Here is a 25,748-nt window from a genome sequence, read left to right on the forward strand (position 1 = left end):
CAGGATAAGAAAAGATAAAGATGCAAGACTTGCCTGTGAACACAGAAGCATGACGAGCTCCACTACCGAGCTGCTGGACTTCATACACATCAGGCCTGGAGACAAAAAAACAAACAGAGTCAGAATGAACTTTACTTTTGCTTTATTTTTAAGTTTAATGAGGTTTCTTAGTAACTTGTGGGGAATATCAGTGCATGCACATACACACGTGTGCAAACTGAGAGGGATTATCTAACGTTGTGCCATCTGCAAGGGAGCAGATAGTATTGATGGGCCTAATGAGCTGACATGATGTTACTGTAAACTAATACATATTTGGGCCTTGTATTACAGGCCTGACATGGCCAGCATATGTCCCATTGATCCCTAATGGCGAATCCTAGGCTTTTAGAGGTTAGGGGGGCCACTAGTGTCCAGAGTCTGCAGCAGAGGCACAGACGGTAAGAAGGCAGAGTAGCCCTTTGGTCATTCAGCTGCAGCATTGCACTTGAAGACAAACACACATGCATGCACATGCACACGCACGCACACACACACACCTCCCCCTGCCCTCTCTTCAGGCCCCCCTGCAGCTATCAATCAACTTTCCATTTTGTTTGGTGGCAGCAGACATCCCAAACACTGCTATTAGTGGCCTGGCCTCTGACCTGGCCCCCTGGAAACCTTCAGCACAACTACCAGCTTCGGCTCAACATACACTCATCGCAGAATTGGATTAACAGGCTGGATATGTTATTGTATTTAAATGATGTCAGCATTTGCAAGATGTACCACCCAAAAGGTTTACAGTCCCTGGTTGGCTTCCCTGTATCTGCACTGTGTCTCTGTGATGCTGAACTCACTTGTGCCCTCAATAAGGAGCTCTTGTCCGTGGCTGCCCAGCAGGGTCCGAGAGAGGAAGGGGGCAAAGTCCACAAAAATCTCTCTCAGCAGAGGAGCCGCCTTCTCCAGAGCATGCTCCAAACGCTCCGAGATACTACAAATGTGGGAATAAAAAAGCCAAACAGCACATAAACACATGGACATTGTGCATAATTAATAGTACGAAACAACACTGCATCAATTATGCAACGATAAAATACAATGCAGCATGCAACTGAAAATAAAATGTCAATTCATAAATATAATCTGGAAAATGTTTAATCACAAAGCAACAAAAATATCCTTAAAGGTTTTGTGCACTCATGTGCATGAATAGGTGATTTTGTGTGCGTGCGTGTGTGTGCGTATGTGTGTGTGCGTGTGTGTGTGCGTGTGTGTGTGGGTGTGTGTAGCACAGGAGAGGAAGAGAGGGAGAAAAGAAGATGAATCACCTCATATTGGGGGCTGTGTTCTGGGTCACAGGGGAGAGTGGGGGGACAGATGGCAGGCTAGAGCTGCCTGGAACCTGGCCGCCTGCTACAGGGAGAAACCAAAGAACTCTGTTATTAGTCTGGATGTTGGACAAGAATAGGACAACACACACACACACACAGAGAGAGACAGGCACACAATTTATTATACGTACATGGTAGCACCATAAACCTGTGTGGAAACGTGCCTCTTATGAAATAATACAATAGTCTCCATTCAAATGTATAGGTCAGGAGGATTTATGGTGGAACAGGCCAAGTGGGAGAAGTATCATTTAATGGTAAGATAGTGGACGATGTACTCGGAACACATTCATGATGTAAACCTTCAAACTGTACTCAGTGTGAGCATCTTTAAATGTTGTGTTTGTGTTGATGTGACTCCAGTTTTACACCTGTGTTGGAATGTGAGACGTTAAAACTGGCTGTAATCTTTTTTTGAATTGTTTTTCCTCATTAAGTCACAACATACCAATTTAGCCCTGTGGGCTGTTTTTGTGACTGTTTCATTATACGACTAAAATGTGCTTTACGACTTAATTCTGGAGACAGAGGCATACGAGGTACAAAGTCCATGTTTGATTGATCTGGCAGTAAATTCACTTCCTTGTGGCTCATAAATAAGCTAATGCCCAGTTGAATATGGAGTGGGGGATACCTCCAGTGTTTCAGCGGGCTTGTTTTTCCAGCCAGGACAGTCTCCGAGCAGGGATAACTCTTCGGGAATGACAGACAGTGTAATGTCGGCTGGAATGTGTGTGTGCGTGAGTGTGTGCATGTAAGGTGTTAAACAGTGCCATGTGGGCCTGGTGAGTGTGTCCCTCTCGAGCTTAAGTAGCTCCTTCAAACAGAAAGGAGTAAACGAACGGCCCCATTAGTCCTCCCACTGCCCCACTAAAGCACACACGCACTCAGAGAACGTATTTACTCATCACTGCTCACTGACACCAAACAACTGATGCACACAGCTGTACAGTTACTATTCACATTCATGCACATGCACGCACACCTGATTTTACAATAAATGCAAGCTCTCCTAAAAACCACAAACCCATCACGTCACTTCTTTTCATCACTCGTTTACAGTGACACATGCAGAAAGAAGACAAAAACCTTATTTAATGTTTAACATTTAATTTATATTTAAAAGGTCTATCTTTTAAGATACATTTATTCTATAAATAAAAATGATATATCATATGTGCACGTGTGTGTGTGTGTTCACTCACAAGCTGCAGCTTCAGCAGAGATGCTCTCGGAGGCGTCACCAGAAGACACCACAGCGACGCTGTCCATAGGTGTCCCAGCGGACACAGAGGCAGCAGTCACTGCTGGGACGGGAGTGGACATGCTCGGCAATGACGCCATGCCTGCTTTCTTAGGTGCAACGATGACACTTCTGGAGGAGAGACAAGACAAGTTATTGATTTAATTGTAATCCTGAGACAAGGACTGTCGGAAAATGCATAAGATATTGGCCCGGTAGACTGGAAGAGTCATTACAGTCACTTCTTCGTTTTTTTTTTGACACAAAACGCATTAAACACACTGGGGTATTGCTTTAAGTCCAGAGACTCTCTCAGTTTTAAAGGCTTTGTAGAAAATATACCTTGCAGGAGTCAGTCATAATAACAGTTAATGTGTTGTCATAGTTACCACAAGTGTGTGATTAAATTAAGAGCAGTAAACCATCTGCAGTAGTATCTTCTACTTGAATGCAATCCTTCTAAATCGGGCTAATATTGGTAATTTATCGCAGCTGATGGGATATTATTCTGTTTAATTCAGAATAATTAACTTTGCAGACATTAAATACTTTCTCAAATTAAAGGTTTCCTAATTTCTTACTTTCTAATCAAGGAACAATTTCTACAAAAGAAAAAGACAAATATTTGATTTTCCTTTTTTAACTGTGCTTCTGGTGATCAACTCACAAGGTGTTGTGGTTTGATATGCAGCACAAGCTCACATGCAACTTACTATTATCACAATTATAAATAATAATAATAATAATAATACATCATACTTATATAGCGCTTTTTTGGACACTCAAAAGAAGCCTTATTTATACAAATCTATAATGAAACTAATCAACTATAAAGTGTAGTAGGGCTGTGAAATAAATGCACAAGAACAATAATAATAATACAGATCAAAGCTTTCTATAACAAAAACCCCACATGGTTATGAGGATAGAGGGACAACGTTACCATCTTGTGCCTGTTAAGTATTAGGAAGTGTTTCACGTCGTGATTTGATAAAACTGGGCAGAGTTCAAGTCTTACCCGGCAAACAGCAGTTGGGAGGAAAGCAGCATGCAGATAAGCTGTCAGTTTGGACCAGGGCTCTGACAGACCACTGGCCATATCAAAGCAAGTCTGGCCCTGCTTGTCAGTGCTGACATAAGGGACGCGGCGTCTAATCACTGGCTACTGCTCACTCTCAGACACACAAACCAAACCAGGTTTACCAAGATATGCAAGAATGCATCAAATGCACATCATTTGAATATAGAGACAAAAAAAAAAAAAGGGACGGATGGATGAAAACAGTTAAACACACAAGGCCACATACAGCACTTGCATGCTCCCCAGAGTATGTATGCTTTTATATGCACACAAGATGAGAGAGAGAGAGAGTCTGGTTCCCTGCGGTGCAGACAGAGAACTGGCTGCGGTATCAAAGGCTGTTTTCCGTTGATTTAAGGCAGCTGATCAGATCTATTAAAAGTTACTGAGAATGTTAAACCCTGACAGCTGACCTTTGAATCAAGTGATCTATGATATGAGAACAACAGAGCTGCGTATAAATTCCAGCAGCGAGATAGTTGTGTTTTAAATACATACACACAGTGAGAAGGTCCAGAATGATGCATATAAAAAAAAAGGTAGAATGAATATCAGTTTTGATCAAAGTTGGAGATTCAAGTATCTGGTGAGTTGTTTTTTTCTGTTTAGATAGTGAGGAGTCTGGATGGTGATATCAGAGAAACAGGGCGGCGCCGACGTGAAACACCCCAGGTGTCAACAGCAGGAGAAATACAGAGGACCCCTGCTGTGTGGGAGTGTGTGTGTGTGTGTGCAGGAGTGTGTCAAAATGTCTTTGAATACATGCACACGAGTGCACAAATAAAAATGAGTGCACAAGCCTGTGCGAGTCTGCCAGTGAATATATCTGTGAATGCGCTTGGCCTTCCATCTGTTCAACAGCAAAGGCCAGTGAATTATTCAGGAGGTCATTAGCCACACTTATCATGAGTGGGCCGCCCCAGTCGATTAATCAGCCGTCAGCGGCCCCACTCGCCCCACAAACAGGAGCTCAGGGCAGTGCATGCATTTGGTGTGTGGGTGTGTTTGCCAAGGCTGAGGCTGAATTATTTAAGGGCTTTAACCTGCGATGGATAAGTGCAGTAAGCACTGTGATTCCAGTAATCTCTGCTATTTCAGGTAAAACAAGTGTAAGAATGAGTGAGCGCGTGTCTGTGTGTAAAAAAAAATACTGTACATTTCTCTAGAGTGTTGACCTCGGAGACAACCCAAGCACACGCATGTTAAACGCTTAGAAAAATGTTGTTCAGTGACCACGTGACACTTTCAATATTGACTCTCTGACACTTAGTCGAGCTGTGATAGGATGATGATGGTAGCATGAGAAGAGTCATATTTTACTCAAGTTGCAGAAAAGTGGAGGTTTTTGTTTTTCTGCAACTAACGATTATTTTCATAATCGATTAATCTGTTGATTATTTTCTCGATTAATCGTTTGGTCCATAAAATATCAGAAAACCTTAAAAAATTTTGATCGGTGTTTGTTAAACCTGGACATGATGATGTTCTCAAATGTCTTGTTTTGTCCACAAACCAAAATGATTGACTTTTAATGATTTCTTTGTTATCCAGAGCAAAGGAATGAAGAAAATATTCATATTTAAGAAGCTTAAACAGTCAGAAATCTTGTTTTAATCATGAAAAAAGCTTCAAACCGATTAATCGATTATCAAAACAGTTGTCGATTAATTTAGTGTAACAAGTGTATATGTAAATAATTGATTAACAAAAAAAAAGTAAAACTAACCTTTCTGAGGTCAAGTTTGAATATGTGTTTAAAGTATTTGTGTCATTGTGCGTTTCAAACTGCCATCAGGTCTGTTGCATACTTATAACTTTCATTTAAATGACATTTTGAAGTCTACGGCACACATACATAGGCTCACACCATTTGTGAAGTGAAAATAAAAAGGGAGCTCTCTCTTCATTGTTAGGTCGTGTTTGTGTTCCACGTGCTTACACTCGCTCCCTAAGCAGTACATTAACAACACTTCACCACCAACGCTACTCATCTTTACATCAACTCTCACACGCATATGCAGACTCTGCGGCCAGGAATGCAAACAACTACACCATGTATATCCCAGTGTCTAACACTCACATATTCTGCTGCACCACGCAGCCTAAATCACTGACTTGTACAATGACACTGTTTAGTTCTGGTTAGTGTCAGCAAATATTTGCAGACTGGCTGTCATAACAGGGGCATGGCTGAGAAATGGATGGGAGAAATCCAGCAGGTCTCCACTAGTAAATAAATCAGAGGGGGATAATACACCCTCTGACCCACCACCACTAGTTTTTATCTGAGGCAGAGCCCTGCTTTCTTCACGCATTGGTCTCATAAATTCAGTCCGTTGGGTAGGCAGAAAGTTGCCATGTTTTGGCAGGAGATGTCAGTGCAGAATGTCACGGTATCACTGGGAGACTTACTGGTGAGTAGCAGATGCTGTCAGTGATAGAGTCATTACAGCAAGATAATAAACACCGTTAAAGCCCAGCGTTATGTGTGGTAGGTAGGACTGGTGAGGGCAAGGACCAGAGGCAGCTGATAAAGAGTTGTAAACTCAGGAGATAAGAAAATAAATATAGGCTCAGAGCCAGTGAATGATATGGATGGAAGGATCAATTTTGAATCACTGTCGCTATGGGCTCATGGATATTCTACATTTTCATATTGTTATCAAACAAAGTGTTTTAATACTGCAACTTATTTTGTTTGTGCCATAAAACTCCACTGTTGTCTAAAAACATTAAAAACACTGCGGCTTGGATCATTAAACTATTAAAATGAAAAGTGAGCTGCAATGCAATAAGGTGCGCTTGTGTGAACATTGTGGGAGTAGCTTTCTTTCAGCCGGGGTAAAAGTTTGCTCCATGAAAAACGCTCCCATAGGCAGCGAGCAAGCTGTTAGTCTATGTTCTCCAGCTCTCCTGACGTCCTCTCTTCCTACTGAGTGTGCTCAGCGGACAGGAGCCAGTCTAATCCCCCTGATATGAGGAGCGCTCTGAGACCTGACAAAGCATTCCTCAGATAAAGACATGCGATCACAGAGATGCTGTGGAATTCCCACACAGTGCGTGTGTGTGTGAGAAAGAGCAAAAAGAAACAGAGAAATGTTTCTTCAGTACATGAGAACCTTGACTTGACATCACCCCTATGGAGACGTCTTTCTCTCCCCTTCTCCCATCCCTCTCCCTTCCTCTCACTCTTTCCCGCCCCCCCCCCACTCCCTCTTCATCTGCCCGTTGTGAATGAGAATGTCTGTCTCAGAATTAACGCTGCAAATGCAAACCAGACCGGTGATCACCTGGGCCCGTCTGTGACTTCAGTATCCCACTCTGCTTTTAAAGCCTTAGTCCTGACTGTTCACCCCCGCACCTCCAAATGCACATTACACAGCTTTTATGCCAGAGAGAAGAGGGATATCCCTCTCCTAATGTTAGACAGGCACAGATGAGGAGCAGAAGAGACGAAAAGGACAGTTGTTAAATATCTGACATGGTGGGGAAAAAAAAAAAAACTCTACATCCCTACAAAGAATCTCAGGAGGAAAAGAAGTGGAGATGAAAGCCTCTGAAGATACCACGCTTAATCACCCAGCATGTATGTTGTAATAGATGATGTGAAACTGGGATGTTTAAGGTTCACTTCAATATTCAGGCTCATCAGAAAGTGTAGCTGTCAGCAAAGGCTTACGGACACGTACGGCAGAAATTACCATTATTTTATAGTTTAGGATTATTAGCGAAACAGTTCATGTGCGTGTGTGTCAAGCCATGTCTGAACTTGTGCCCTCACCTATCAAAGGAAATGGACTGTTCTCGGGCCGCGTCGTCCACGCTGCCTAGGAACGCAGGCGGCAGCAGACTTGGGTCCACCAGGATGTCATCACCCGGAGCACTCACGAGGCTGCGCAGAATGTCCTTCACATTCTTGCCCTTTGAATCAGAGGGCAGCGCGGGTCTGACCTCAGACGACAGCGTGGACAGGGCCTCCGAGATGGCGTCCGGGCCATGCGTCGCGCTGGACGACGACAGCTCTGCCTCGCTCGCCGCGGTCGAGGTGTGGTCGTCGCCGATGCCGGAGTCATACCGCCGGAGAGAGACGCCGTTTTCCACTTCCAGTCCACCGGCAGTGGCGATGTTGTCTAAGAAGACACGCGTGATAAATTCAAAAAATATAAGCAATAAGTCTACAAAGAAAAAGAAAAAATAACAAACAATACAAAAATAATATAAATCACAAAAAAAACAATGTTATATTGTTTCCTGAGGGACTTTTTTAATATAATATCATTCTGTTAGAATTATTTAAATAAAACCCAAAAATGCTTAGAAACTGCTGCATGTCAACACACATAAATATTTCCTTGGAGCTGTTGTTTACCTGTGCTCCTGGAAGACTGGGAGCGCTGAGGGTGTTTCTTATCATTGTGCGGCTCCAGGATGTCACGGTACTTGGACACCATGAGGACCGAGATGAAGTACACGACGGCAAGAGCCAGAAACTGCGCCTGCTTACTGTCCTCCTGGAACAAACGACACACACTAAATGACCTGTCGGCGATTATGTGTGAAAGCGGTGACGGTGGAGTCGTGTCATGGTGGCTATGCATTTTCAGTTATGTGTGTATACGACGCTTGAAATGTGGTCGATGGGACTCTCACAATATCTCTGAAGACGACAGCCCTAAGGCGGTTGATGTCCATGTCCTGCAGCAGTCGGTCCAGGTCTCGGACTGGAGACATTCCACCTGTCACTGCGTCGACGGGACTCTGCATTTATGCGGGACAAAATAAAACCATTACCACATGTTATTGTCCAGTGAAGTCCACGAGCACCGCTATATACCAATCAGGATGTTTACTAATCCATGTGCACTACAGTACATGGAGTAGGTTAAGGTTTCACAGCTTAGGGAAGCTGTCCCTCCTGGGATCATGTCCTTAACATAATGGCTTTTCTATAGAGCCACTGCATTATATATGAGCTTTAACACCCAGTTCAGGGAAGAACAACATTTCTTTACTGGAAGTCACTGTATCAAATCAAAAGGGCCAATGACACAAAACTGCTCTGGTGTAACAAATAGCGGCCACTGCGGTAATATAAGAAGTTATGAGTTAATGCAATAGTACTTGGTGGTTGTTGGAGAGCAGTCCAAAGGACAAGGCTCCTCCTGCTTTACGATTAAAAAAAACTCTGAGAGTTAAGAGGAGTGAGAGGAGATTACTGAGATTTTTTTTTGCATTGTGAGGAAGCGCTGCAGTTGTACTTGGTAATGAAGTGATGACATAATCTGGATTACTTGCCTGCGCAGACACAGACTTGGACGTTCCAATCGCAGCGCTGGGCGCGGCTGCGTAGTTGCGCGCTGTGCATTCCGAGCCGTGCTTACATAGGGCTTGCTGACACTCCAGACAGTTTCTCACTGCCATTGCACACACTGGAAAAGGGGGACAGCAGAGCAGACATTCAGGCACAATACACATAAAGTAAGTCCCTTTCAGAGAAATATCTAAACGGATTATAGAAAACCCCGCTCATAAACTGAGAGACCGCAACGGGAGAAGCTGAGAGAGATAAAGCTGAAAAAGTGGGGCCACAACAAGGTCAGTGCTCTGGCCAACTCTGGCAGCATCATTCACTCTTCTCTGCTCCACCTCTCCTCCCAAGGTCATAGTGCAAGGGTGTGCTCTTGAATCACATCCACTGTGCAGCTCCTATAACAAATGACACTGTTACAGTGTGCACATGCTGAGTAGGCAGCAAGATACGTCCTTCACAGCAAAAAAAAAATATCTTGTGTTACGACAAAGTATCGGTGGGTTCAAAACTAGCACACTTACCATTTGTAATCTAATGGAGTGCTCTGCTGCTGGAGCCCCTCCCACCCCCTACTGTTCTATACTTGACAACTGACAAATGTTAACTCTGAGCCATTTAGATTACGAAGAAGGGAATTATTCTGCCTGGAAATGGGCTCACTTTTTCCATTAGGACTACTCTTTCATACAGCCATTTATAAAAAAAAAAGAAAAAAAAGAGGACAGAGGGAGGGGTGGAGACGCTAAAACCTTGTTACAGTCTCCCAAAATCAGATTAGGTGCCAGCAATGGGGAGCGCATACCTCATCAAATATTCATTTCATAACGACTGCTTTCTAAAGCAGGACCTGTAGGACGATGGCATCGCTTTCCTGCGAAAGCCTAGAGCAGCGTAGGTAACGGGATAATAGTCTGAGAAAAGAAGAGAAGCTCTTTGTATAACATGTTTCCACTCTGACAGCCTGTTTGTATGTAACCTTCACTGTAATGAGAATCTAAACGCAACACCATATACCTGAATGTGCACCACGAATCAAGAAATGATTTAAATCAGTGTAAAGGTGAAGCATTCATTTGTTCTGGTTAAGGTTAGGGTTAATATTTTGGTCAGAATGGAAGTCAATGAGGATCCTTAAAAGAACAGCTGTGTGTGTGTGTGTGTACTGTGTTTGTATGTATTTGTCGAAAAGATTCACCATAGAAAATGAATAATGCAAGAATTTCATTATCTTTTATTCAGCCAGCACGTGTTGGCTTTTGATGCCGTCAGAGGAAACTTTAATAGCCCGGAACAGAAGGCAGCGAAAAGGCCCCGGGCTACGACGCAGTACAGTACAGCCAAGGCCATTATGGAGAACTCACTACATCATGATAGCAGCCATTTTAGAGTGCTGCCATGTAGTGGGGTTATAATAACAAGATAAGAGAGTGCTGATACTAGCAGAGTGAAAGAGGAGAGCAGATGAAGACGGTGAAAGGAAGACGAAAGCAGAGAAGAAAGAGACAATACAGAAGGGAGGGTCAAAAAGGCCACAGGGAGCCATGACTGGTGCTAACACGCGAGGCTACCGCCAACTGATATGAGGTGGATCGATGAAGAGGGGAGGACAGAGGGCTTAGTAAAATGAGGCGATAAAAGAAAAAAGATGAGTGGAAACGGCTGAAAACCCAGCAAGTTTGTAGACAAACAAAGAGAAATGATGCGCGAGATAAAAGGCTAATTAAAAATGTAAGAAATAAGGAGAGGCCAAATAAAACAAGAGCCATTAGAAGTCATATCACACACTTCTCTTTTAAGAAACAAATCATCTTGTTCTAAAAACTTGATATTCCGGGAAAAAAGTGCTCACCAAGACGCAGACACTGTCGGAGGATGCCTCCCGACGACATGTTTTTCTCTGCCTCGATCTCTGTGAAGTTGAGGGAGCTTGCAAAGATGAGAACATCCACCAGGTTGATGAGGCGCTGTAAGAAGGTGACTGAGGCCTCCACTGTCAGACCCTGGGATGGCTCAATGTTCTCCAGTTCATGCTGGGAATAGAAAGAGGAAGGATTACATGGAAACAAATGAATAAGTGAAAAGGTAAAGTTATAAAGTATAACATCAGTGAGACGATTTCAGACGATTTTTTAAAATAAATAAATAAATAAAAGCGAACAAAGGTCATACTTTAATTTTACAGTTGGTGAAAAGAACACAGTGAACTGATCCGGTCAATGGCAAAAGCAAAGATTCATGTAGGAGAGGCACAGTCGGCGAGGTCAGACGAAACAAAAACAAACTAACAATGTTAGGCTGCACCTAACTGTAGTCTAATGCGATTGAGAAAGGTCAATGTGGATGGATAACTTCCTGTGACTGGAGCGATCAGCTAAATCATTACACAGCAACAGAGAAAGAAGTCAGGGAGCACAAACTTCTACCAACGCCACACGGTTGTCTTAAAATCTGTTTAGTCCGCGCACCGTACGCTACACCAGACACAAACACACAGGTTGGAGGACTCACAGAGGAGGAGGTGGCAGCAGACAGCAGAGGCAAAATGCCTCCACAAGCCATGATGAGGTTGTCCACCACCTGAGAGATGAGGTGTATGCTGTTGTGGACAAACACGACGTTCTCGCTGCTGTTCACAAAGTCCAGAATTGTCTTTGTGGAGTGACTGAGAAGAAAGCGGCATGAAAAAGATGGCTTTGTTAATGACACACAAAGTAGAATGGAACATATTTGAAATAGAAGCCTACAGATAAAACTGTGCTCTTATTCGCTGTAATAATAACAACAACCACTACTAACCCACAATCTCTACCTGTAAACAAACATTTTATTATATGTATTTGTCTAAAGGCATCAACAGAGATACACTGATACATTTAACCCATTATCTCATTGTCTGCAGATGAGCGTTTCCTCACCTCCTCCACATCTGGACGTCTGTCTCGATAGAGAACAACAGGTCAGTGAGGAGGCGTTGATGCATGTGGGACCATCGGAACTCTGGGATACGAAACATGGTGGAGCGCGGAGCCGAGGTGCTGCCCTCTCTGGTTGGCTGACCTGAAGAACTTCCTGCTGCTGCTGCTGCTGCTGCTGACTGGCCTTGGCTCATTTCCTACAGAGAGGCACCAGCAAAACACCATTAACATAAGGTAGACCTGTGGGAAGGCAGTAGCAGGGTTTGGAACATTGGAACACCTGCAGTCCCATCATAGAAACATCATCCATCCGTCCTCTACCGCTTTATCTTCCACATGAGGGGTGGAGCTGTGCCAACCTCAGCTGACATAGAGCGAAAGGCGGGGTACACACTGGACAGGTCGCCAGTCCATCACAGGGACACAACAACCTCCCACTTTCACACCTAACGCCAATTTAGAGTGTCCAATTTGAGAAACAGAATTAAAACACAAATGTAAAAGATTTTAAAAGAACAATTTTAAAAGGGAATCGGAGGTAATGACACAGATAGTGTTAGTGGACCTGGTATAAGAGGCGTTAACCAGATTTGTTACACAGGAACACACTGTGTCTCTTGGTAACGTAGTTGACCCAACACTTATAATATAATGTGCAGATACAATGGTGGCTTTCAGGTGGAGAAAGGGAATGCTTGTGAGTCATCATCCCCTGGAATTTATGGGGACGTAACTGTATTTAAATGTGTCCATGGCATTCTGAAGTATGATAATCTCAAAAGCGTGCAGAAACAGGCAAGTGGACTTGGTGGAGAATTGTAGCTGCCTATATCTATGCTAAATGACATAGATAACAGAGAACCTTCACAGAGAGAATTCATAAACACTGATACATACTGTTGTTGGAGTGGTGCCCTTCAGTTCAAGTCTCTCGGTGTCTAAGGCCACATTAGACACATCCAGTCTGGCGATTTTAATCTCTTTGGTCTTACTGACAGAGTCTGGTTTCTTTTGAGTGTCAGAGCTGGAGACAGTGGTGCTGCTTTCTGGAGCAGTGGCCAAGGTTTCCTCTCCAGTGGTGCCAATGGTCTCCGAAGGCTGACGAGCTGAGGTTGAGTCTGTTCCCTCTGCAGCGTCTACAGATGGTAATGTGGTGTCTGTGGTGTCTGTGGTGGGCTGCTGATCTGAAGTAACGGTTTCCTCGATGGTAGAAGACTGATCATCTTCAACTTTTTCTTTGGATGCTTCTGTCACACTTTGTTCAGATGTTTCTACTGGAGACGTTTGCTCCAACTTGGAGGCTTCACTCTCTCCGTCTTTTGTGATGTTCTCGTCTTTTTCGTCACTTGTTTTAAGCTCCTTTCCATCCTGATCGCTTTTGTTACCTTCATCATCTGCGTGTTTCTCGACGTCCTCCTTTAATACTTGGCCTTCCTCTCCAGCAGCAGCAGACGTAAAAGAGGACTCCTCTTGGCTTCCGTCAACATCACTCGGGTGGGTCTGGTCACTAACAGATGACATGTCCACCAGGTCTTCATTGTGGATGGAAGCTCCGCCCAGCCCGCGATTCTCTTGACAGGCTTCGGTCTTGGGAGGCATTTGATCAGTCTCAACATCTGGTTTTGAAACCACTGCTGGTTCTGCATCTCCTTCATTTAAAGAGTCTTCTGTCATGGAGTTTGATGACTCACCTTTGTTGTGTTCACTCTCACGTTTCTCATCATCTGCTGGTGTTTGTGCATCGCCACTTGCAGGTGGAGTACAGGAGTCTCCGACAACCTCCACTGCTTTTGAGTCCACTGTTTCAGACGAGTCAGTGGCAGATGTTTGCGGACCATCATCGTCATCAGCGGAGGACACGGTCACAGCTTCCTGTTTATCCGTCTCTTCGCTCTGTGTTTCTGTATCTGCTTGTGTTGTGGTTACTTCTGTCTCATGTCCATCGCCTGAGCCGTCTCTGGAAGACCCTTGACACAATTTCTTCTCATCGTCCTCAGACCTTGCCAGGATGTTGGACACAGTGATGGCTGCGTGTCCCCTTTGATCGACAGTCTCCAGTTGACTAGGGGTGACGGTAGGACTGGACGCCGACTCAGGAGATGTCAGGGACAGTTCGTCCACTCGGAGCTCAATGACAGTGGAAGGGGCCGCCTCCTCTGCAGATGACCCATTAACACAATCCATGGTCTCAGAGCTTTGGCTCACACCAGAGACGGTTCGGATCGCGTTGGGAGAGCCTGCAGAATCGTGTCGCTGGTACTGACTGAACATGCGAGACAGATTCTCCTTGTGCTGCTCGAAGGTCACCTGCAACCACACAAGATTACATGTTCAACTGTGTGAAACATCATGACACCATATAAATATCACCATTTTGACTATCATTTCAAATGAAGACATTTTATTGAGCAACATATTTGCTAAGATTTGAGAAAACAGGTGATGATGATATAAATAGTCTGGCAGGTCAACACTACAGCCCTGAGAATATCTATACTACTATGCACTTACAGTTTATAAGTTGATTTTTAGTTACAATATAATAAATATAATTTAATACTAATGCATTTTTAGAACATTTTGTATGGTTTATATGCCTTATATGGTCACTGCTGTAAAACAGCAATCTCCCAGTTCAGATTATAAGAAACAGAGTGCTCCTCCACCCTCCCCCCCTCCCTTTCCGAAGTGCATCAGTGAACTACGGTGACCTTCACTTCCAGAAAGGATGTCATTCTTCATTTGCGTAGTAAGAAAAGAAAAACAAGACAATGGCTGGTTTTTCTGTTCGGGCTGCTGTAGACAAACTGCAGCGTAAGATGGCGGCGTCTGTAAAGTTCATCTCTAAGGTTTGAGATGAAACCAAACTATTTTAATCTTAAACTGATTATACACTTATGTAAACATACGTATGCAAGTTCTGCCAGTATAATGTACGACCCAAGGATTACACTTCTGTTACAACTTATACATACAGTAGCTAAAGTTACACAAATATGATGCAAATCTTGTGCTAAACTGGTATTACCCATTACATTAACAACTCATTTGTGCAATAATCTACACAAAATCCCAGCTGGTGTTGGCATGTATTTTACCATAAACACTGATTCCACTTTAGAGAACCTAGATATTCTCCGGACGCCATTTAGTCGTGAGCTCATTACTGTATATAAAACCGCGGGGACAATTAGTGACTAACGGTGCAACATTTAAAACCTCTCCTCTCTCTTGTGTGCAGCTGCCTACAGCCTATTAACCGCGTTCAGTCTTCTTACCATCTGATATGGGTTGACTAGACTGCTTGTCTATAACAACAATGCTCTGCAGTGGCATTTGAGGAAGAGCCCATCCATGTAAGCAGTCATAGATTAGTAGTAGATACTATTAGCGCGTGTCTGCTCGCTGTGCTGAGTGCGTGTCCAGCATTGGCAAATCCTCCCACGCCTAATTTAAGACCCTGCATTAATCACGGGGCTCGGAGGACAGAAAGTCAAAGATGGGCTGGTGGTTAGAAGGAGTGAGGTGGGGGGCGGGGGGGCGACTAGACCCACTTTGCTGCTTTTTCACCAGAGGCTATTTGGACAGAAGGAGTGAAAGAAACAAAGACAATCAGAGAAGCCAGAGACCAAAAGGAAGAAATAAAAAAGATTGCAAAAGGAGGATGAAGAAGAAAGTGAGTCATTGAGAGTGGAGGAAAGGAAAGGGAGAGAAATACGCTGATTATTTGTAATTAATTAGGCGTTATTGTTCTAAATTAGCCTGCTACACGGGTGCTCATTAATCTTCTGTAGTGGGAAGCAGTGATTGGTAATCCATAGCTTTTTTTTTTTTCTGAGGGTACAGCCTGTTCTAAATGCACCAGTAGTCCGTCTCGCTCTCCCTCTTCCTCCCTCTTTCCCCAGTGATCACACAGCAAGACCTTCTACCCCATTTGTTTTAGCTTAATTTGACATTTAGCATTTTTAACAATTAAAAAGGCAGCATTCAGAGAGCACTGCTATGGAAATTATGCAAGCGAGCGGTGCGGCGCATAACGTCATAGATTCAGGATGCAGTCTGTACATTAAGATGATGTATGTTGGCCTTAAATGCGGCTCTGCAACAGATCCAGTTACCATTAGACAGAGGTAGAATATGTCTCTGTGGGTTTTTTTGGTTTTTTTTAAAGCATTTAGCCTTGCTACAATATATAGAAACTGCCTTGGGTGGCTTAGACATCAGTGCTGATCTAATCTAATTTCATTCTACTCTGTGACTCAGACTTGCTTCAGCAGGGTATGGAAAAATGTTATGGTAATGTACAAAAACACAGTGGGCTTTTCTAATGTGACAGGTAACATGGTATTAACTGGGTACAGCATAGCCAGATCATACAAAAGATTTGAAATGCTTTGGGGGGGCATCATAAACAAAAATACATTGCAGTCGTCTCAGCTTGTTATATTATATGTATATGTATATGTATATATATATATATATATATATATATATATATATATATATACATACATATATATATATATATATATATATATATATACACATATATATATATATATATATATATATACATATACATATATATATATATATATATATATATATATATATATATATATATATATATATACATATATATATATATATATATATACATATATATATATATATATATATATATATATATATATATATATATATATATATATATATATGTAAAACCTATTAAATGTTGTTATAATTGTAATAAATAGTAATAAACAACACTAAAACGAACTTCCATTGTCTGAGCCGATCCAGAAAAAGCAGAGAAGCCACACCACAACCTGTTAGGTGAGGTCAGGGTGGTGAAGCGGTGATCTTGGGGGACCCCACAGTAGGAGCATGGGAGTCCACATTTAGATCAATAGATAGCACGCAACCACAAAACAAAGGGGAAATGGGGAGGGCAGCATGGCTCTAATCCGATTAGCTAAATGCAATTCCTCTTCCAAAATCAATGTCATCTGTAACTGCTGTGCTGGCCATGCGGTTTTTGCTCCTGTTCCCTGTGTCTTCCCTTCTCACTCCTCGTTAAAACATTTTTCTTCCCAGTTTTCTCCTGCCGACCCAAGCTACTAATATGCATAAAGCATCTACATTTCTAGCACAGCTATAACCTTAACCCTAACCACAGCTATAGAAAGACAAGCTTGCACAAAGACTGCGTACACAAAACCTGTTTGAAGCCAAAGGAAAGGGAAAAAAATCGTGCTTATTATAACACATTTCACTCAAAGACGATCAAAAGTGCAAATTGGCTCACAACTAACAGTAAAGATAACAGTGGACGCATGTCTCTTATTTAGCATCGACGTTTCTATGTGCTCACTTCCTCCTTTCTTTGTCCACCTGTCAATTAATCCATATGAAACTTCTCACCGCGAACAACAGTCTTGTGTGTGATAGCTCAACAACAGTGAAAAGTAGTGTAATGTCAAACGATTCACCTAATGTAATGTTTGGCATTCCATTAAGAACTGAATGAAGCTGAGGCTTAATATAGTTGGGAAAGATCTGTAGGTTCATATGCATCTTTGTGGATAAACTTTTCTGACAGGTGTAATGAAGTTAGTCGACAGTGGGCGTCTGAAGGATATTCACGCCTCAGTCTGTCTCTTTAGAAGATCTCCTTGTTCTCAAACTGATTTGTGTGCACGGACGGACGTGGGGCACCTTGGGTGGGTGTGAAGGTTGATAGTGGGAGGGCTGTCATGTCAGCGTGCCCACCTGCAGGAACATCTGTCTATTCAGAGAGATGCAAGTATGCAGATATGCCAAGCCTCTCATGAATGACAAAAGGGTGCCATCCCGCACGAAAAGCACACAAATGCACTAAAAATGCAACGAAAACATTGGTTTTAACTTCTGTTTTGCAAGTAGACGACACATTTTCTTATAAAAATTAATTTAAATTAAAAGCTTGTCCACAGTTCTCAGTAAAATGTCTTCATTTGTATATCAGTACACGATATACAATAGAGTCCTTATAGTACATCTGCAGGTTACACACAACAATGTACAACTGGCGCACATTCAATCACAAAACAATCAAAATCGCAATATAACTAAGCACAATCACCAAATGGAAAGACATATCCATCATATGATAAAGATAACGTTTGTGAAAAATCCGTATTTAGAGGAAATTCTACAGTGCTGCCACAAAATAAGTAATAAGTTAAGTTGAGTTTCATTTGCTGACAAACTCAAAAAAATAACTCACTTTCTTCTTCTCGAAAATTAGGGTTAAGTTGCAAAAATCATTAGTCGTAAAAATTATGACTCGTATTGCAAACGCAATCTGTCAAAATAACAACACCCTGATTTGTTTTCACCTCATGGTGCAGCGCTAACGTCAGCCTATAAGGGGTTTCACATACACTAGCTTAAGTAGATTCAACCTGAGCATTATATGCTAGAAATGCTGGAAATGCAATAATGAAAAATGCAGCTTAAAGTCTTAAAATTAAAGTATGTAAAGTAAGTAAAACTATTTTCAACACACTAATCTGTACGTGTGAAACATGTGTTCACTAATGGGCAAACGCACAGTGTATGTAAGGATGGTGTGTGTGTGTGTGTAGCTGTATTTGTGAATGCATATATGCACTCTTATCCAGAAGCTCCCAATGGGCTGGTTGTATTTATGAGGCCCTGTTTCTCTGATTGTTCTTGCACGGTTCCGATGAATATTCAATGGGATCGGAGAGAAGGGCTCACTGGAGCCCAAGAGAGAAGGAAGGCGAAGAGAAAATGTGCCTGGCAACTCACATTCACACAAGCACAGGCACACGCGTGCACGTGTACGTACACACACACACACACACACACACACACACACACACACAGCCCTGCAGCAGTGGGAGGAGAGCGCAACAGTGACAAACAGCTTTGGTGCTACAAAGGTGGCAGGAAATCTATCAAACGGGACAATAAAATTGCAATTGAGTTTCTTTAGCTTTTTTTATAGCAGATGCATGTATCTTGGTGGCGAGCGCCCAACGCTGCTATCCGATTCACAGGCTGAGTTCCTGCACTTTGTTTGGTGTGTGTGTGTGACTATGTGTGCTACATATTACAAGTGCATGGGTTTATTCACCCACTGTGTACGTGGAGAGTTCTGCTGGAAGGCGAGTGCTGGGTATTGTTACAAGAGCAGAGAAGAAACGGCATCAATCTTGTGCATTTATTGGGGAAAAAAGGCAATTACAGGCTGCTGTGTGCAGAGAAGGATAAACGCCTAATAAGATACATTGCTATGATGCAGAATGAAACTCCGACACGCTGCAGCTTTAACACACAGGTGAAACCTGCACAAGGTAACGATGTTATTCATAAACAGCCAAAATCTCTGAAGTGAATAGTATTAAATATTACATTTGCACTGGCATGTTTTTAAAATCACTGTCCGACAAATATTATATGCACACATGAAGTTCAACTAGCGATCGTCAACATGGATTTTAAATATGAACAGCGATGAAATAACAGCACATCTGAATTTATTTAAATTGCTACATCATTAAAATACTGCCCCTGACGGGCAGAACAGAACATTTCCTTTCACCGTTATACTGTACATAAACATTTTACTTCCCCCTCCATCGGGAAGTTAGTTCATCAGAGTTCAGAGGAGAAGGGAGACGCTGAGAGTTCAGAGCATCCAGCATACAACACACACCATTGTGCTAAGTGGCAGGCTCCCCTGCAGTCTGCCTGTGCCCCCTACTGGCCACTGACACTCACAGCACACTACGCCACAGTGAAGCGTCTCATATCACAAGCACTTCTTTAACTCAACCTTCAATCTGCCAGACTTAAAAACCCCCCAGACCACAATCTGACACCAACCTCAATTACTTCACTGCTTTGGAGTAGACTAGAGTAATATGATATCAACACTTAATTTCTAAAGCAGTATTTTGAATTCCACTTTTGGAAATAAGAAGTGCCAGAAGTTTATTTTTATCTGTGCAATGTGAAAGAAAGATACTCTCTGTGTAAATAAAGAGTAGTGAGGCTGGTGGATTCATTCCCTTTGGTTTATACTGCAACTAGACTTTAAATTATAATCACCGTATAGCTTCCATAAGCCTAATCTGATGGGCACCGAGAGGCAAGGTTCAGTTACGATGCGAGTCCGCGCTAGGAGACGATAACGCGCTCTAATTTCTTGTTTGATGAACTGCATTATGTCAGATGCTGAGTAAACACAAGGGTGACGAAGCTGATGGCTTTGGCTGAACACTGCTGTCTGTTTGGCTGAAGACGGTTACACTTACAGTCACACGGGGGAATTGTTTAGACTGACAAAAAGGCAGCAAGATTTCAGTGTGTGTGTGTGTGTGTGTGTGTGTGTGTGTGTGCGCACAAGTGCTGAAAAATGAAGAGGAGCCAAAGAGGAACACAAGAAAACTGGAACAAAACAAATGAGGAGAGAGAAAAGGCTCCTCAGAGAAAGATAAACAAAGCTGCATCTAACCTCTGTGTGTGTGTGTGGATATAATGAGCGCTCTGACCTTGGAATGGGTGATGGACAGGGTGTCCACCCAGACGCGCCAGCCACCCCACTCATATTTGATGGCGTGGTAGAGCAGGATACGGAAGATGGCGTACACCATCTCCGTGATTTTCTGCTCCTCGCTGTTTCGCGGGTTGATGAAGCACAGAGAGAGCATCCACTCCTGCCACACGGAGCACTGCAGCAGGCTCCTGAAAGAAAGCATGCGTGGCCATAAGGGAGCGGTGTCGCGCTGAATGTGAAACCCTCCAGGTTATAAACACTGCGTGCGAGTTGAGAGTGTGCGACGTGAAAGTGGCTGAATTCTCACCTGCGGTTCTCTCGGCTGTTATTGAACAGTTTGATCATGTCTGACAGAAAAAACCTGCGCACCTCCATGCTCTCGGGAGACGGGGGAGCGTTCTTCAGCAGAGCGGCTATTACCTTCAGAATATCTATAAATATTAACAGAAACAAAAGCCATTTCATTCAAGACAAAAAAAATGTTATGGGAGTTGGAAAAACGAACATGACACTGGCTGAAAGCATCCTGATACTTCTGTATCTGTTAGAATCTTTATCTGCTTTGTCCATTTTGTAACATGATGAACGATAGGAAGCTGTGTTTTTAAGGGCTGCTGTAAAAAAGTTTGAATTTGGAAACAAAACCTGCACAAATCAACAACTAAATCAAACATTGGTCTCAACATGTGCAAATCATTGTGTCACAAACTATCTCAACTCCCGGCTGTGCACACCTGAAAACCTGCATCTGTGGTTAGAAAAACAGAGCAGAGGAGAATAAAAAGTGTGGAGGCCATTGATCTTTATTATAGTGTAATGGCTTTGGTATTGTTTCAAAACGAGAGAGCCAGAGTCACGGGCTCTTCTGGAAGGTTTGGCTCGGGTTAAACCAAAGAGACTGACTGTTTAGATGAATTATCTAGACAATGTCAATGTCCATTTGTTTTGTGCAGAGAGACAGCCGGGCTTCGATTTCACTTGTCTCTTCAGACCTTGGCGCTAACCTATGCCCCCTTTGCCCCGGCAGACGCTTGTGTTGTTTCTACGCCTTAGTCACTCAAATTATGAGTCGCTGAACCTTTACCGCCAGAAAATTACCCCAGCATGTACCAGGAATGAGGACAGAGGGATGGCGTATTCCCTTCTCTCTTTTTTTTTTTTTCCATTCGCTCTTGGTTCCTTTCACTCGAGTTAATTTGAGGGAAACTGTACTTCCTCGGTTTGTTTGATTGGCTCTGACATTACTAAAGACTGCAATCAGGGGGCCATTTTGGGAGTTTGTCGCAGATTAAATCAAGAGAATGCACAGCAAAGGAGAAACAGACCACTGCTCTCTGTTCCATAGAACGCGCTCACATGCACAAACCTATACAAGGTTCCAGTGATATATACCGCCTGTCTAGGATGGTTGGGTCGGAGACTTTTTAACACAATAAAGGCTGAAGATAATCAATGTGTGACTACAGCAGGACCTTGTCAGATTAAGGCTGGTTTGAAGTAAACCTTGGTTGTGATTATACCTAGTGCTTGAATTTCAAACTGATTAAAGCTGTTTTCCAACCGTGTGCCCTGAAGTGCGCGGACGCACGAGTACAAAAGAGAGAGGGGTGTTTTGTTTCTTTCTTTGCTGAAATGAATACTTTAGATTTCACCTTATAAAAACATTGATGTGCTGACATGAAATTGGAGGGAAGTAATTGCGGGATAGCAAAAATTGGCCTATGCGAGGAGTTTATCCTCAGCTTGTTATCCGGCACTTTCTGTTCATCAACAAAAATACTCATATTGTTTGTGTGAGTGTAAAGTGACACAATGGGATGAACAGTATACACGTATTCAAATACACTCTTTTTAAAATAAGTCATTATATTATTAAATGTTTGTTAGCTTTAATAAGTTTTATATATTCTTGATTAAATTAATTGAACACATACATCAAAGCCAAACTGAAAGAAATCTCATAATTGAATGACATATATTCTATATGTAGATTATTCCCAACAAACATGGGCTTCCAATAAAAGGAGCAGATGTGTGTGTATTTGTCACACAAAGCATTTGCACCGTATGAAAATACTCTCTGGCTGCAGAATTTATGTCTTTCATTTGTTTGACTGTATATAGAGATTGTACACTTCCATGGGAAATATCCTCCTGTGCCGTATGGAGCAGTAGGTATGTAGAGGGTATGCGGCAGGAGTTGATTTAGGAGAGCAGTGTGGCGCAGAGGAGGCACTTACGTGGGTTGAGAATCTTCACTGTGGAGTCGGGGTCCGGATGCTGTTTATGGATCACTTGAGTGCAGATCTGCTCTGTGAGGATCTACCACGGGGACAGAGAGGGGATTCAAGTCATAAATATCTGCACCGGTCTGGGCAATAACAGAGAAACAAACCACTATGGAAACACATACGCTACGTATAACGTTTCACCATCACGTAGTATATAACTGAATGATTGTCAAATCAAGTTCCTGCAGATGATAGTCTGGGCAATTTATTGTTTCATATATTCAATTTTCACTTTAACACTGGTAAGGCACAAATGACTTCAGCCAAAATGTATATTAAAAAGAAATAATGCAATGTAGTTGAGCTCAGACGTTGTTGTGTGCAGAAAACAGGCCCAGAGCGTGAATGGAGGCAGTACTGACCTCAAAGAGCACATTGTAGGTTGTCATGGAGAACTGGCTCGAGTGCAGCATCAGGCGTTCAGTGAGCAGGGAAAAGAGGCCGTGACTCAGCATGACATCAGATTTCCTCCTGGTCAGGACCAGAGGAGGTCAAAGATGTGTCCGTTAATATCAATATCAGCCAGACGAGAGAGAAAGCAATGCAGCACTTCCTCTAAACTGGAACAGCACGCTGCATAGTGTGCAAAAACTAACTTATTTCACAAACAGCATTAAATCATTTTAAAAACAAAGTGTAAAAGTGTTACTGAAACAGACCTGCACACACTATAATTGGTGATGAACAGCAAAATATTTAAACAAACAACAATGACACAAATAAAATAAAAAACGTTCAGTGAACTGTTATCATTTTCTTGACAGTTTATTTTTGAGCACATGTTGACATTTAGCTGCATATTTAGAGATCACCGTGTGCTGATTTTATAGTTCTGAAACTAACAGTGAAAGTATCATTGGATTTTTAATGTGAATGGATGTAAAACTACACACAAATTTGAAGAATGAAAAAAAATGTAGTAAAAGCAAAGAGCATTTTTGCATCTTCAGACACTTATCAATATGTTTAGCTATGTATCAACACTGTTCAGCTACTTAATACTTCATTTCCATACTGTATATATTTATTTTTTTTAAAAAGTGCTCTCACACATAATATATAAATATATATATATATACATATATTTCTGACACACACTGAACTAAAGATAATTTAAGAGTATAATAGGAACAATTGTGATTAAGTACGGATTTCCCTTTTGACGTTATACTTACTTTGGTGGCAAGTGTTTCAGAAAGTAGCCCATTACTTTGAGTGCCTGCACTCGTATTGCTTCACTTTTAGAGGCCAAAAGCTTGTAAATCACACTGCAAAAAAAAGAAAAAACACATTAAATTCTATTAAACATATTCAAGTACATTATACTTAGAAAGAAATTACATTTAACACACATGTGGCAAGTGGAGATTATTTCAAAAATGTCACCATTTTGCAGTGAATTTGATGTTTTTTGACAAGAGAAGGAGCACATTTAAAAAGTTAAACTAAACGTGTTGCACGGGGTTACCATTTCACATACTGCATACCAACAAAGCTACAAGTGCACATGTGTGGCTAATACATGATCATTACCGAATCCCATTGCGCTGGTCAAAAGCCTGCACCAATGACCCTGGGTGTTCAGACATCAAAGCCACCAGCAACTGCAGTACATCCATGAGATTGTCGTCCTATGGGACAGAAAGGAAAGCAGATTGGGACAATTATTTTATCTACTGGAGCTTATAGCGCTAGTCACGGCCAGCTGAACATTGCAATGAAAAGCACATAAATATCTATCTATACACACATGTATATACATATATATATATATATATATATATATATATATATATATACATATACATATACATATATATATATATATATATATATATATATATATATATATATATATATACATATACATATATACATATATATATATACATATATATATATATACATGTATATACATATATATATATGCATACACACACATATATGCACATATATAAACATATATACACATACAGTATATATATATACAAATATACATACATATGGTACATTGCTTATTGATATTTATATAGGCGTAGCAATGAGAGAGTGTTAATAAAAATGTGTGTAGAATTACTGTGCTCTTCAAAAATAAAGAGCTGGTAAACGTTGCTTTTTTTCAGGCCATGTTCTACAGACTGGTTCATTTGTCATGCATCACCCCACAGTAAACAAAACCACGTCTATCCAGACATCTAACTGGCAGACATGGACAAAATAACAAGGAACAGTAATCCTGCTTCCACAACAGCAACTGTTTGCTCAGCAAATCCAGTCGTAGGGGAAAAAAAACAACGTGCAGCACAGCAGTCTTATGTCGCCACCTGGTGGTAAGGTATCAGCTGCATGAATAACAGTGCATGCCTACCTCGTGCATGGTGAGGAGGTAGTTGAGGATACTCTGGAGCTCGTCGTCTTTGACTCCATAATCCTAGAACATAGAAAACAGATCTTATCACAACTGTGACCAATATGTTTTACAGTAGTGTGTGTGTGTGGGTCAATCTCTTCAGCACAAACATATCGTACTTGCTTAATAAATGATTTGCACAGCTTTGGTCTGGTGCAATTATAAATATCTTTACACTTTGTCATTTAAAAAAAGAAAAAGTATTTATATCCATAGTGAAAACATGTACTTTATTAATAGCAGAGAACTTTATATAACACAGAGGGGAGGTCATCAAGGATAAAAGACTTTTACTCATCTTTACATCTTACATTTGCTGTTGTGAAATAAGAGTCTTCAGGATATGACACGTTATCCCCAGCACCAAACAAGACTTGATCATGTGGTGCAATCACAGTTATCTGAAGTGGTAACATCTTCCTCAGTGATAGAGAACAGCTCATTTAAATTTAAAACTAAACACACACACACACACACACAGAAATCCAATTGACTGGCTGTAACACACAGGTGCTGTTGCCATGGAAGACTTTTAAGTGTGTGCATGAAGTT

At 41.8% G+C, this 25,748-nt stretch overlaps 1 protein-coding gene across 9 annotated transcripts in view; it reads right to left on the bottom strand.

Annotated features, from left to right (window-relative positions):
- Nucleotides 1-25,748, bottom strand: part of lrba (LPS responsive beige-like anchor protein) — a 162,133-nt gene that overhangs the window by 105,546 nt on the left and 30,839 nt on the right. For 8 of the 9 annotated variants that reach the window (XR_006360576.1, XM_044028272.1, XM_044028271.1 and 5 more), the window contains exons 15-33: nt 25,155-25,217; nt 24,320-24,417; nt 23,962-24,054; nt 23,149-23,257; nt 22,736-22,817; nt 20,803-20,926; nt 20,491-20,683; nt 12,824-14,233; nt 11,927-12,123; nt 11,520-11,673; nt 10,861-11,041; nt 8,996-9,129; nt 8,351-8,458; nt 8,070-8,211; nt 7,482-7,830; nt 2,582-2,751; nt 1,314-1,398; nt 843-976; nt 34-95 (exon numbers count right to left, since the gene is read on the bottom strand). Coding sequence is in view for 8 of the 9 variants with exons in the window: in XM_044028272.1 (XP_043884207.1) it covers nt 34-95; nt 843-976; nt 1,314-1,398; nt 2,582-2,751; nt 7,482-7,830; nt 8,070-8,211; nt 8,351-8,458; nt 8,996-9,129; nt 10,861-11,041; nt 11,520-11,673; nt 11,927-12,123; nt 12,824-14,233; nt 20,491-20,683; nt 20,803-20,926; nt 22,736-22,817; nt 23,149-23,257; nt 23,962-24,054; nt 24,320-24,417; nt 25,155-25,217 (3,888 nt within the window). In the remaining variant the exon portion in view is untranslated. The remainder of the gene's footprint in view (nt 1-33; nt 96-842; nt 977-1,313; nt 1,399-2,581; nt 2,752-7,481; nt 7,831-8,069; nt 8,212-8,350; nt 8,459-8,995; nt 9,130-10,860; nt 11,042-11,519; nt 11,674-11,926; nt 12,124-12,823; nt 14,234-20,490; nt 20,684-20,802; nt 20,927-22,735; nt 22,818-23,148; nt 23,258-23,961; nt 24,055-24,319; nt 24,418-25,154; nt 25,218-25,748) is intronic. The other variant, XM_044028266.1, reaches the window with a different exon arrangement.

This window comes from Solea senegalensis, linkage group LG6 (assembly GCF_019176455.1).
Source record: "Solea senegalensis isolate Sse05_10M linkage group LG6, IFAPA_SoseM_1, whole genome shotgun sequence".
NCBI lineage: Eukaryota > Metazoa > Chordata > Actinopteri > Pleuronectiformes > Soleidae > Solea > Solea senegalensis.